This window comes from Onthophagus taurus, chromosome 1 (assembly GCF_036711975.1).
Source record: "Onthophagus taurus isolate NC chromosome 1, IU_Otau_3.0, whole genome shotgun sequence".
Classification (NCBI taxonomy): Eukaryota; Metazoa; Arthropoda; class Insecta; order Coleoptera; family Scarabaeidae; genus Onthophagus; species Onthophagus taurus.
In genome coordinates this window covers 15,764,441-15,779,257 of record NC_091966.1, presented here as the reverse complement: position 1 = coordinate 15,779,257, position 14,817 = coordinate 15,764,441, and the positions used below count along the sequence as shown (strand labels likewise).

At 32.0% G+C, this 14,817-nt stretch overlaps 1 protein-coding gene across 8 annotated transcripts in view; it reads right to left on the bottom strand.

Moving 5' to 3' along the window:
- The window catches only part of LOC111429585 (trio Rho guanine nucleotide exchange factor), a 232,834-nt gene that overhangs the window by 178,435 nt on the left and 39,582 nt on the right, over nt 1–14,817 (bottom strand). For all 8 annotated transcript variants that reach the window (XM_071197653.1, XM_071197666.1, XM_071197664.1 and 5 more), the window contains exon 2: nt 11,536–11,724. In XM_071197653.1, the coding sequence (XP_071053754.1) occupies nt 11,536–11,714 (179 nt within the window). In that variant the 5' untranslated portion in view covers nt 11,715–11,724. The remainder of the gene's footprint in view (nt 1–11,535; nt 11,725–14,817) is intronic.

Here is a 14,817-nt window from a genome sequence, read left to right as displayed (position 1 = left end):
GTAACTATTGAAGAATATCCGTTAATAAAATGCATAACTACAAAACATTTTTATTTGCTTTTTTTTATAGAAACATGAATTTGATCAACATTTTGACTTTATTACTTTGTAGTAAGTAATAAGACTAAAATTGTAAATTCATGTCAACACTTGGGCTAAGGGCCGGTTATACCACCTCTTGATAAATTTATCCGATAGATAAATTGCCGCACATAGCCAATGAGACCGCTTAAAACAGCTGCAACCATGGTAATTATCCCTTAGATAGTTTATTAGGAGGATGGTACAACCGGCCCTAAATCCGTTAACCACAAATACTAGTAAACAAAACTACTGCTAGTTTTAACCAGAATTAATCAAATATAATAAAAACCTTCATAATCATGATAAACATTCAGATACAAAATTTCAATCAAATTGTGTAATCAAACTTATTTTTGCATTAAGTATTGATATCAACATTGTCATTCTCATATAAAAATGCGGGAAAATTGAGTGTCTTGAAACATCAACCGAAGGCGCAAATAGTTGTAGCAATTTATTGGCAAGCTTATAATGCCAGAAATACAACTACGATCACAACATATTGTACACCTGCGATGGTAGAACATTCGGTAATGGAACCTCTCGGTGGTGTGAACACGAAATTATTTACATTGAACGCCGTGTACTGGGAATAACGTGGAGCTTCGATGGTGCGAACAAGTGCATTATTCGTTTCTGTCAAGATTTTTACTTATTTACCGCTCGAGGAAGTTCCTTATTTTGTACTCTGAAGCACATTCTACATATCATGTGTATAAAGGTAGTTGTGAATGTGCCTTCGATATAAATAAGTTGTGCTATGAATGCTTAGAGCAAGATGGGGGAATTAAAGAAATTTTTGAGTCAATACAAAGTTAATATAATCGCAGAACGTTAAAAAGGAATCTCAACCACGACGTTATCTAAAAAATACGGAGTTACAAAATCTGCAATTTGTGGTATAAAAAAAATGAAAAACTTGGACAAGGACCAAAATATTTTAAGGCTCACTAAACTTTACTATAGAAATAGTTTGCTCAGATTTGTTGTATTCAGAAGCTTATGTAAAGCTTATTAAAAGATGCTATCATACATATGTCTGCGGCGTGGGAGAAACTTTGCTCAACAGTAATCGAGATAACTTCATGAAACATCTTGTCAGATCTTAATGAGTATAATGAGGATGTAGACGAAGATAACATAGCACTTAATGTACTTTACATTAAGGGAAAAAGTAACATGTGAAAAAACTTTGGCCCTTGATGCTATTATGGATACAATAAATTTACTACAGGAAGTAGCTCCAGTAAGTTAATGCATAAGTTAACTGCAAATTTTAGAGTGTGTAACTGCTGCAGATGTGGAAGATTTAGACAAGGATGAGGCAGAAAATGTTGTGAAAATGTCTTCTTCAGATGAAGATGAAAGTGAGTGCATTGAAAAAACAATTTGCCATTCCGATGCAATTAAAGCATTTAATGTAGCTGTCGAATGGTCAAGTCAAAATTTCATAAATATGAGCGAAATCATCACCTTGAATTACTTCAAGAAAAAGCAGTTAGGGCTAAAATTACTCAAAAATATATTCAGAAAAAATTACTGATTTTTTTATATCTTAGGAATGTTCATGTATACATAATTGATTTAGGTTTAAGTAATTAAGTTAATTATAGCCTCGTTTCTATGAACACCTCGTTAATATGAACGACCCACTATATTTTTGCATTCACACTATCGCGAGTGTACTGTACTCACTATTTCGTCACTAGAAATAACATTGAAAGCATGCTAGGTAGCAAATTATATATGAAATTATTGGTGAAGGGTATACTAATGTAACGCTATTAAAAGACTAAAACATAAAGAAAACTCATATTAGATCTAATTTTCAAGCAACATTTTAGTAAATAAATTGGGTATTAAAACTAACACAATTTTTTCGGAAAAGGTTACTTCAAAAATTGAATTAAATTTGTTATGGGAGTTTAGTAACATAACGCTTAACTTAGTTCATTTATTAAGTATATTACATTATTTAATCAACATTTCTTATGAAATACATAATTGGATGGACGTACGACCTCCTAAAAATATTAATTAATCACCATGTCATAAAGTGACTGTAATTCATCATTTTATAACAATATAATAAAATTCATTTAGGTCATATCGACCAAAGTATCCGCCCTTTTTTTTATTTATGAACTAAGTTTTAATTCAATTTTGTTTCAGTGATAAGGTTATAAAAAGACATCGATTATCACTTTCACGAAGCAATTTTTTTCTTTTTTTCGAAAATCCTTAAAGTATTCCAATTGAAAAACTTTGTGCTAATCCTATCTTAAACCCCAAGAGCTCAAACTTCGTTTAATTAAACTCCACTTTTGAATAGTGGCGCGAGAAAGGCGAGGAGGGTCAAGATCAATTTAATCTACCGAGGGATTTTGAGCCTGGAAATTTCTGCATTCTCAATAAGTAGGCCACAACACGAAACAGATAGCATCTGACAATTCCCACAAGGAATGATGTGCACGTGACGAAACCGAAAGGCTCTCCCATCAATGAGTTGGAGGGTTGGTTATCGTCAATAAAAATCTACGAATTTAGAGATTTTCAATGAATGGAAGTGAAAAGTAGGTCATCACCACAGTATGGTTCACTAGGAAGTCGTTGCTATTGTTCAATTATGCAAGAACTTCTCGTGTACTAGACAGGTGGATTATAAACGAGGCGGATGTGTGTAGGGGGATTTATAAGAGAAACAAAAAATATCCTGTCACTTTTATAATTATAATGGATAAGAAAATTCAAATCTATTTTTACTTACATAAGATTTTCTTTAGAATACAAATAATTCTGAATGAACTGGGAATTTAAAATTAAAGATGGCATCTTGCCATCGAAACAGATATTCCTAGAAAGTTTCCAATGAGTAACATTCGCAACGATCTTACTTAGTTTAGGGCAGTTGACCTAAATTTAAAATAATTATGTCTTCAATTATTACAAAAGAATAAAATATTCATAACTTCTTCATTTAGGTCAAAAATTATTAATTGAAATTGCTTGTTTAAATGGTGAATCTCACGACCCAGCACGTTATGCTATTTGCGCAAAAAGGAATTTCGCACATATAAACGTTTACGTTCGTCATAAACTGGAATAAATTTGTCCAGCTGCGACACCGAAATGGAATTTTGCAGTTTGAATATATGAGAAACCCATGGAAAAGACGACAAGAAAGTACACCTTCTCGCCACCTGAGTTTTATGTATTGGTTCTTTCGAAAATCGTGCGGCTGACGTCGCGAAAGTCGAACAGTTACCAGTTTCGCGGATGTTTATGATACTATTTCAATAATGTTTATTTCTACAATCTCTGGATGACCGTTTACACGTTTGTTATTTATGAGTTTGCTATTCCTGGTTGATAAAGCGCCAGAAAGACGTTCAACTTTGTTATCTAAAAGCTTAAAAATAGTTTTTATATCTTCAGTATAATGTATAGAAAAAAAGTTATAAAAAGGGAACAATTTCATTAATTTATTTGAAGTGGAAAAGGTAGAACAATTTTTGAAACTCGGTCAAACCGACTAAGACATTTGTATTAAATGTCCGCCTCCATACTAATTCAAGATGAAAAGAATCTATGCGAAGTTAGCACCCAATTTTTTGCTCTCAGATGCATAAATATCGTAAAAAATTCCATGGAATCGTAGTTTTACATAATGTAGGTGGAGCACGGGATTCGGAACGTTTTACAAAACAGTTTTAGTATAAAACTTGTAACAAATTTTATTCTTAACAATATTGCTCTTTTATATTTTTGCTCTCACAATCAGATGCATAAATATCGCGAAAAGTTCGAATAGGTTAAAATTAGATGAAATCGTGGTTTTATATATAGTAGTTGGTAGAGCACGAGATTCGAAACGTTTTAGAAAATAAATTTTAGTATAAAAGTTGTAGTAAATTTTATTCTTAACAATATTGCTCTTTTATAGTTTTGCTATCAGATAAATAAATATCCAGCAAAATTCGAATAGGTAAAAATGAGATAAAATCATTTGTTTACAAATTGACTTGTAATTTTTTTATAAATTGACAGAACACTACACGGAATTTGAAACATTTTAGAAAAAAAGTTTTAGTATAAAAGTTGTAGCAAATTTTATTCTTAACAATATTGCTCTTTTACACTTTTGCTTTCAGATGCATAAATACCGTGAAAAATTCGAATAGATACAAATTAGATGAAATCATAGTTTTACATATTGTTGTTAGTATAGCACGGGGTTTAGAAAATAAGTTTCAGTAAAAGAGTAGTAGCAAATTTTATTCATAACGCTATTGCTCTTTTACACTTTTGGTCTTCGATGTATAAATAGCGAAATAATCTCGAATAAAATTAGATGAAATCCAATGAAATCGTGGTTTTACATATTGTTGTTGGTAGATCACCAAAGTGTCCTTGTGGACTTGTCGTAGTCTTTGTGGAAAAAAGAGGGGTCTTACCCCTGAAAGACCGTACTGGTTCTATATGACTGTGGTTAAACCTATGATCACATACGAAGCGACAGCCTGGCATAGGAAAGCCCGACAGACTTCAATTATCAGTAAACTTTCACGAATTCCACAACTAGCAGAATTGGCAATCTCTGGTGCGATAAGCACAACGCCAACTCTAGTAATGGATGTTCTGCCTGGCCTACCTCCTTTACATTTGCATATAGAGAAAGTGGCTAGAACCACCATTTACAGGTTTTAACAATGTGCGCAAAACTGCTCCGACATGTCCTACCAATCGGTTGCGGAAAACACTATAAGCACTGATATTGCAACATCATTGCCGTCAGATTTGACGGGATCAGTACCAGTAATTAATGCTCGATACCTGATTGTACTGCCTGAACGGCAGTACTGGATCGAAAATGAAAATTCTCTAGTTCAGGTAGATATTTGCATGTTCACAGATGGATCAAAAACCCCGGAATGGGTCGGGGTAGGAGTATACTACACTTGGAGTTAAGCAAGCTTATAGCTTGGGTACGTACTGTACTGTATTCCAGGCGGAAGTATTTGCTATTGACATGGGTGCTAAAATCCTTCTTGAGAATGAGAACGGCTCTGGTTAATGACTGTAAAAGAACTTTAAGCACACTGACATGAGTGGTGATAACAGAGTTGCTCTGATCTGGGTCTCAGATCACCTTGGGGTTACTGGCAATGAAACGGCAGATGAGCAAGCAGTTGGTATATCATTTGCGATGGCCAAACATAGAATTGGATTGTGGGCTGAAGAGAGACTTCGCGTACTGTGGACCAGTTCGCCTGGAATGAAACATGGTAAGTTGTTTATTAACATCGCCACTGTCAAACCAGGGAATATTTTAGAACTTGACAGTAGCATGTTTTATGCTATCAATACGCGATTAGCGTATTGCAATACCAATACTGTGATATTGGTTGCATACTTGCAATAGTGACGTCGGGTACGATAATTAATTAACACACTGTATAATTTATATAATATAATGTAATGGTAGAGCATAGAATTCGGAAAGTTTTAGTATAAAAATTGTAGCAAATTCTATTAACAATATTGCTCTTTTATACCTTTACTCTCAAGTACATAAACATGCTCAATATAATTTTATTTTGTAATTAGGGACTAGACTTTCAGTCGGTACACTCACTGTGAGCATTTCCACCTTCATATTCATTGTGGATCATACTTTCGATCGAGATGTTGATGACTACAGTCGGTCAATTAATAAAGAAGATAACAAAGGGGAACAAAACAATTTTTTTTGTGGAATAAGTTTATGGTGTCATTTTAGATAAATATGATTATGAAGTACTCAGCCTATAAATTATTTCGTTTGTTTTTAAATTGACTCTGATTCTCATGACAAACCGTTCTATAAAAAATACACGTTTTTTACTAACCTACCCTCATTAACGTGTCTTTTTTGAAGTATAACGTGACAAATACTTATCGGTTTCCAAGATTTTAATAAATATCCCCTTGTTCCAAATTTTTAAGTGTTAAAAAGTCCCAATTGATTATATTATTTTAATTATTGAGCGTTATTGTTACAATAAGTATATGTTCTTCACGCTAGTTTTGTGTTAATAACCCCGACTATTTCTGCTACATATATGGTAAATTTTGTTAAGAAAAGGAACGAAGGAATATAAATGATTTTGTAAAAACAAAGTTATCGGACATATTTTGAAAAACAACTTGGAAAACAAAACAAACGTTGGGCCCCACACAAAGTTTGTAAAAGTTGCGTGGAGTCACTTCGATATTAGAACCAAGGAGGACGAAAAGGGGTTTCGTTTGGAATACCGATGATGTGGACAGAGCTAAGAAACCATGAACCATAATCTTGATAATTGCTACTTTTGGTTTTTTTTAGTTTAAACCAATTAATTTAATTTTCGTTGTTTTATTATTTTTATTCATAAATTTAAAAAAACAATTACTCTTTTCACTATTTTATTTAGTAAATAGTAAATTTTACTATTTCGTCGAGAATCAAAATATAATACATGTATAAAAAAACTATATGCTATTTGAACATAAAAATTAAATAACACGCTAAAACAGCTGAAGATTGGCACTAGGCACAACGATTCAACATTTTAAATTTAAAAGCAAGTTTTTTTAGTTCCCAATTTGTTTTTAAGCATCGAATGCACCAAACCAAATGATGAAAAAATTCTTTCAACACTCGCGGATTACGATTGAGCAGTGAGCAATTGCTCAATAATAGTAAAAACGTCGGCATTAACAGCATCGATCGCTTGCTTTTGGCTTTTCCACCATTCATATACAGATACTTGAATCACCACAGATTCGTTGCAAAATGGCTCCATGAATGGAGAAGCTTTGGTTTGAAACTTAATTATCAATGACAGAAGAAAAGTTGATGCATATTTCGAACATGCATAATCCAACCCGATTTTTTTCTCGTCTTCAGTGTGTTGTATATGCATCTGTATGTGTATATGCAAGAAAATGTGCTGGTCCTAATGCCATGTTATACCTATCAATAATTTCTAACGGTTTCGTCTTGTGTAACATCCCAGAGTATTTTTTTAAGTTTTTTCCACAAATGCACAGAATGAGCGATAAAACATTAACTGCTTTGTATCTTATTAAGTGTTACAGAAATTGGCTTTAAGATAGATCATATCTTCTACATTTCTTTTTAACATAACATTGCCAACTTTTCTTTGCACATTACAACCAATTTTATTTCGATTATCTTCACAGATTTTTAGAATCAGAGACCAGCCTTTAATATAATAAGCTTCTAAACAATACAGTAAACTATTTCAAAGATATTCAGTTGGTATAATAAGTTTTGGAGCATCTGATTCTCTATATAGAGCATTTGCTAAATAGTTATTTCGAAACTACTTAACAATTATAAGAAAACGTTCCGTAACATTTGGAAATTGACAGTCATGAGCAAGGATATTCAAAATATGATCTAAATGTTGTTACATTTAACTCATCACAATTTTCTAATAATTACTGCATTTTGGCAACATTGTTAGCATTATCAGTCACCAACAGACAGATTATTTTAGTAGTATCATTATAAAAACATATCAGACTCTTTATATTGTAATGTTTTTGATCAGACTTATGTATTTACTACAAAAATACCCAAAAGTCTACATAAAATGTGATCTAATGGGGGAACAAAAGATTAAAAATTAACAATTCATTAATAAAGATAATTCAAATAATAAATATATTCTCACAAACAATTGATTTAAACCAGTTTAGGTTAAAAACAAACAATTGATTTTAAAACAATTGAATTTTAAACCTTGATTTAAACCAACCTGCCAATCCTGGTGCTGTGAATGTAAAAGGGATGAACCGATATGAAAAGCGCTCTTGGTTTTACCCAAACGCACAATTCAATACCGGTAATTATTTCCGACAATTCTTACATTTTAAGGTTTTTCTCAGGACGAGCTAAACGACTTGATTCGAGATTTAAGTTTATCTAAGAATTTAGCTGAGTTTCTTGCGTCAAGACTAAAAGAAAAGCATTGCCTTCAACCTAGTGTATTAATAACATCTTATCGAACGAGAAAGCGCAACATTCTTATGTATATTTTGCCATATTTTAATGAGTATCCAGTTCCAATGGGCGTTCCAGTATACCAACCAAAAAACTGGCGACTTTTCATAGATAGCTTATAAAAAGGTTGAAATGTGTGTTACTGCAATAACGGACTACTCTTAAGGAAGAAATCAAAATATAAAAATTGTTTTAGGGAAAATTTCATTTCATCAACATCAGTGGTCAGTGTGTGTAGATTTGAAAATGGTAAATACACTAAATATCCCTGTTTTTTTTTTGTTTGTGGGACAGTCGTGCGAAGAATGAACACTGGAGCAGGAAAGACTGGCCATCGAGAATGAACATGTCTGAAGGAAAAGCTAAGATCGTTCATGAACCGTTGATTAGTCGATAAAAAATCATTCTTCCGCCACTACATATAAAACTTGAGCTTATAAAACAGTTTGTTAAAGCTTTAGATAGGAATGGCTATTGTTGCAAAGGAATTTTTGATGTTTTCACAAACCACATAACTCAAGTTGAATTGGAGCATGGGCACATTCAAAAAATTCATCTCTGTATCAGTTGGCAAAAATTTTTTGGGGAATCACAAATTTGAAGAATATTCCGAAATAGTAGACAAAATACTCCAAAGCTTTCAAAAATTAGGAGCTGATATGAGTGTCAAATTGCACAGTCACTTAGATCAATTTTTTGACAATTTGGGTGTTTCTTGCGAAGACCAATTCCATCAGATCGTCAAAGTTATAGTCAGGTTATTACTGGTGGCACTTGAAAAACGGCTGTGTTAAGACAAAACGTGTTTTAACTCTTATGGATATGTTTATGTTTTTATGATTAATTTTATTATTCTTTGTATCATTTATAGCACTTTGTTTGTTGATGTGTTTGATTAATTAGTTTTTTGTGTGTTGATTTAAATCCTTAAATATTTTAAACCCACATTCGCATTCAGCCAGACTCAAGCTTTCAATTGAGATAAAACATTAAAATTCGTCAAACCGTTCTTTTATGGGGTTTTATCGGAATTCGAAAAGATTTCGAATCGAGCCATCCGGGTTTCCACTTTCGTATTGGCGGAGGATTAAGCTATCGAATCGAGATATTGTAAAATCGGTTGAGAGGTTCTCTTATTAAAATCAAAATACTATACATACATATAAAGTCGTATTTAATGGGGGGCTAGAAAAGTTGGGGGCTAACTTGCCATAGGTATGAAAAGAGCTTACTAAAAGCAACCCTTATAACAAAATAGGAAAATTATAAAAAGAAATGGGCAAATATTCTTTTATTTACTATTTAGGTCATTTCAACTAGTTTAAAGTGTAGTATTTAATCATAATAAGTAGAAGATTACCCATTAACCAACAATATGACAATTTAATAAGACGTTTTAACTCGTCCTACGCATATCTTGTGAGTATAATGACATTTCAATTCTCATAGTTAGAATAACTGGGATACCAAAATTAATTAATAGCTGTAGAAACCGAGATGACGAGAGTTTCTGTACATTTCGTGTTAATTTGAGCATATATGTACATACTCAAACGTAATTATCCCAAGATTATTCACAAATTTAGTTATAAATGTTTCGAAAAGACTTAAAATAAAAATATACGTATCTCTTTAAATGATTCAAATGAAATAAATTGAATTGAAACTGCATGTAACTAATAACGATGTTATCAAGATAGAAATTCAATTTCGATGTGTACTGAATTCGAAACTTGAAACTTAGTCAATTAAGCGCAACACATATTGACAATTTAATAACGATTCTATCTTAACACGGTATTAGTATTTTAATTAAAAATTAAATCTCGAACAATATATAAATGTTACGATTTTATAAAGTCTAATCGCGTTAATGGGCGTATAGTTCAAGTTACAAAACGATATTATGACCGTAAAAGAAACCGCTACATAAACGTTCACCCATCATCGACATAAACCATTCCAAATGTTTGTTCAGTAGCGATATCCCATTTGAAATCATAACACTTATGGTCGCAATGTTAAACAAGGTGGTGAACGGCAAATAGACCACTCAGACCTCGTTTCCCCACATTATTTCTTTCATAAATCTCGAGCCTTTAGTGAATCATATAAAGTACTAGTCATCATTGAGAATTTTGAGAAAGCGTCTACGAAATGTTTACTTTATTGCGATTATTCTCAGAAAAGTTTTCGTCGTTTCTAGACGTGTGTGTCTTTAAAAACTTCTTTTACATTTTCAAGATGAAATTTTTAGGTCGAAAAATTTGAAATGGAAAACTTTTATATTAGAATTTCATGATGTGAATAAGAGAATTGCATTTTCCCTTATTTTTTCCGTTTTGTTATTACATCATCGTACGCCAACTTAATGCATGAATATTAGATTCATTAGTGAAAGAAAAAGTCATTGTTCGTCGAGCTAGGATGATTTATTTTAATGGCCTCTTCCTTGCCATCATCAGGATGCACGCATCTTGCGTCTCGCTATACCAATTAAGGTATAAAAAATACTGAATTTTATTGAAGACGATCTTTTAATTAAAATTTTCGTTCCATTCATAATGAAACCAAACTAAACTACGAGCGCATTAATCAAGTTTTGGGTAATAGGTAACTATAGTTATAGGTGTCCCATGAGGAATGCTTATCGTTCAAGTCCTAAACTCAATAGACACTCACCTAACTTGTAGATGTGATAGCACTTTAATTAATCTTGGGTGTAGAACGCCGCAAACTTCTATCAATAACAAGAAACGCTTTCCGTTTGAGTTAAAACTTTTGGTATAAATGAACCTTAATAGAAAATATTTACCGCTTAAATAGACCTTCAATACTCAAGTCAAAGCATTGTCTGAAGAGAAATGTTCGCAATATTACAAAATAAAGGTTTTCTAGGGTAATATGCATTGTTAGAATTGAACAATACATGAGACATATCTAACCGCCAATTAGAAATGGTGGTTAGTTTAATAGTTTATCTAATATGAGAGTAGTGACTGAATGATTATATGGCACTAGTAATTTTCTAGATAAAAAAGCAAGTTTTAAAAACTATGTTAATGTCGTTTATACATACATAGAAATTGTTACTTAGAAACTATTATTTACGCACTACATTATGGTTGTCCATAACAGAACAAAAGAATTTCACGCAATCACTTACAGTGAAAACAATTTAATGAAGTGTTAATAAATGCCAAACATTCAAAAAGTCAGCAGTTCTCAGCACGCGTATAAACAACGAGAGAAACGAGTTGGCAAACGATAATAAATAAAGCGTAAATTGCGCAAATAGAATACGATCTAATATAGTGAATTTTGACACGAATATCAACTGACCGCGCCCGTTCCGCTCAGACGACCATCGGCAAAAATAAAAAAAAAGAGTATAATCTTACTTCGGTATAGACATGAGGTACTGTAGAAGACGGCGGTAGTCCTCTGGTTTAGCACGTTCCCTTCTAGGACTAGCAGGAAACGATAGGACTGGCCCTCCGCGTCTATCCCGGCCTCCTGTTAGTACGACCAAACGTTCTTGTAAAAGGGGCATTAGTTCCACTGCACGTTGTCCATCCATATTTTTTTACCTACGAATAAAAAAAATAAATTAATTTCTAGTATTATCTGTGATGTCATCAAATAATTCTTAATGAAGAATGTAAATAAAATCGGATGATAACTATACAAAAGACATATGGTAGACGTAAAATTTGTTTAAGTTGGCATACGTTAGCTTTTAATTTCTCAGGAAAAATTAAATTGTAATTTACGTCGAAGTTGGGCGATAACTTCTTTAAATTAATAATTTCTCTACTTAATAAAAAACTTATTAGATATTTATTACTGGTGTGAAGTTACCCATAAATTCTATCAAAAAAAAAACCTTTTTTGTTTGCGTATCGATTTTAATGATTAATAGCTCATTAGAAAGATCTCGTAGAGTAGAGCCTAAAATAGTTTTGGCGGCGCAGATTTTGGGCGAGAACATCTTAAATTCCGCGAAAAACATTAAAATATAGTTCTTTGAAAAGCAAAATCATATCCATAAATATAACTTTTTTGTTAATGGTCCGATTTAAGTGTGTGATACCTCTTTGGAAAGAGGTGTATGGAAAGAATAAGGGTAATTAAACGATTAAAAACGTTATGAATAATTATATTCTTAGTCCTTTAAACATTGTTAGTAATTGTCGGACTTTTATACTAAGTAAAAACACAGTATATTAATAAAATACTATAATTCATTATTATTAACGACAAGTCAACTCTATATTATATAATTTTTCTGTAGGTAAAGATAATAAGTATCTAAAACTCGCTACAACAATTATTTACAAAACGCGATCAATTAAACAAAATTGTATAAGTAGTCAACTATTAAAATCTAATTTAATTGTAGTTACATTTAGTTGCTAGATTAAATTGTATATAAAAATTCATGGCATATTTTTAATGTACCGTATAGGGCCGTTACCCTAAATCGAATAGAAAGACCATTTTTCAAAAAATCGATGAAGTATGTAAAAATAGAAGGATTGGTAACATTTTCAGATTCTAAAATTGTTTAATTTTTGCAATAATTAATATTAAAATTCAAAATCCCCTCTATAACAGGTTTGAGAAGATCAACAAAAAGTGCATCGTTCGCATCTCTTCTTCTAGCGCATAAGATTATCGTGGCTCATGCACCTTTTATTGATTTTTATTTCAACCAACCGCGTGCGAAACGACGATGACGTATCCAAAGTTTTTTCAAATTATAATTTTTTTTTGTTTTTTTTAAACTAAGGCTCAGTTTGAAAAATAAATTAATAGAAGTCTTTAATTTGGTAAACTATCGAATAAGCCAAAAAAAAAGAATGTGTAACGGCCCCATTACAGTTTAAGGTCGGTGTCTACAAAATTCACACAGCTCGTCCAAACTATTTTTGCAGGTATCATGGGCCATCTACGAGCATTGCTTGCATTTGAATTCATTATGAACCTCTTCAGCGAAATAGAGACATTTTTCCTTTAATGAGTTAAATATACAGTGAGACAATATACAATGAGATAATATACAGTCAATCAAATGACAGACAAGAACTCCACAATTGTATCAATCTGCTTGTATAGGATAATCTAATTTTCGAAATTTATTTTAAATGTTCCCGGCTGTTGTTAAAGGTCCCGCTGACATGATCTACAGGACGAACCCTTTCCAAAAAGGTATTACAAACTTAAATCGGACCATTAACAAAAAAGTTATACTTATGGATATGATTTTGCTTTTAAAAGAATACGAAAGTATACGCATTCTGATTTGGTAATCATACCTGATATTATGTTAATTAGTTTTCAATTTTTTGGACTCTAAAGCTAGAGAATATTTCCATATATTTTACTGTTTTTCGCGGAATTTAAGGTGTTTTCGCCCAAAATCTGCGCCGCCAAAACTATGTTAGGTTCTACTCTACGAGATCTTTCTAATGAGCTATTAATCATTAAAATCGATACACAAACAAAAAAGTTTTTTTTATGGATGGAATTTATGGGTAACTTCACACTGGTATACTTATTAAGTATACAATGTAACACATTTAATAGAAGAAATAAATAGTACGAAGAAATAAAAATTAAATTACGATCTTATTTAATGCAAATAAATTCATTGGGTGATGATGGAAAACACAAAAAATAACATGATTCTTAACATACCATCATTTCTCCTTATAAAGAGGTACATCGAAACTCATTGGTATGTGAAAAAATGCACGATAAGTTATTCAAATTAATAATTTCTCTTTTCCGTCGCAGGTTAATTTATTAGATATCCTCTAAAGGTATGGACGTATTACTTCTCCGAAGAAATAAGAGACTTTTTAGTTTTTATGATTAATGAGTTGCATTCTTATCAACATTAATTGTAAATAAGCAAGTTATATAATTATATTATCAATATTTTAGATCAAACATCATATTTATGAGTATATAGAATAGAGTATCGATAATTTTTAAAAAGAAATTAATCACACTGTTCCATGATGCCCTGCATCGAAATCTCCTCAGATCTGAAAGCGTTTGAAAATAGATATGGGTTCAGAACAACACAAAAATATTTTTTTGTAATTTTCACATCGCATATTTAAACAGGTTGTAATGGACGATTTACTCGATCTTATTAACGTCACTCATCTAATTGTTTAAGAGATTGACATGCCGTAAGTATGTACTTGCTTCAACAATGCAGATCAAAAGTATAACAAAAAACAATCCCATCTTCCTTGTGAGTGGCGAAACCTTCTCGACTGTTAATAGTTTGTCTAGTTAAGTATTTGAAACAACAGATGACTTACTGTGGCATTACCTAGAAAGTGATGGGATATGGGTAAAAAAAAGCCCAGAAGAGTAGACCCTTGGAATTATTCGACCATTGCATAAAAAAGGTAGCATATAAAATATTATCATCTGTTTTATACGATAGATTAGTCGAGTATAACAATTTCCATTGATAGTATCTATACATATTAGAAATACCAATTAAATATATCAGATTAATTGAAGCAACCTCAGTCCGTTCCAGGGCTGCAGTAACAGTTGACGAAGAGAAGACCAAGATGTGTGAGAGAGCTGAAAGAATACTTGACCATATTGGCCAGAGAAGCGCAGAGAAGAGGATTAGAAATGAACAAAGATGACAT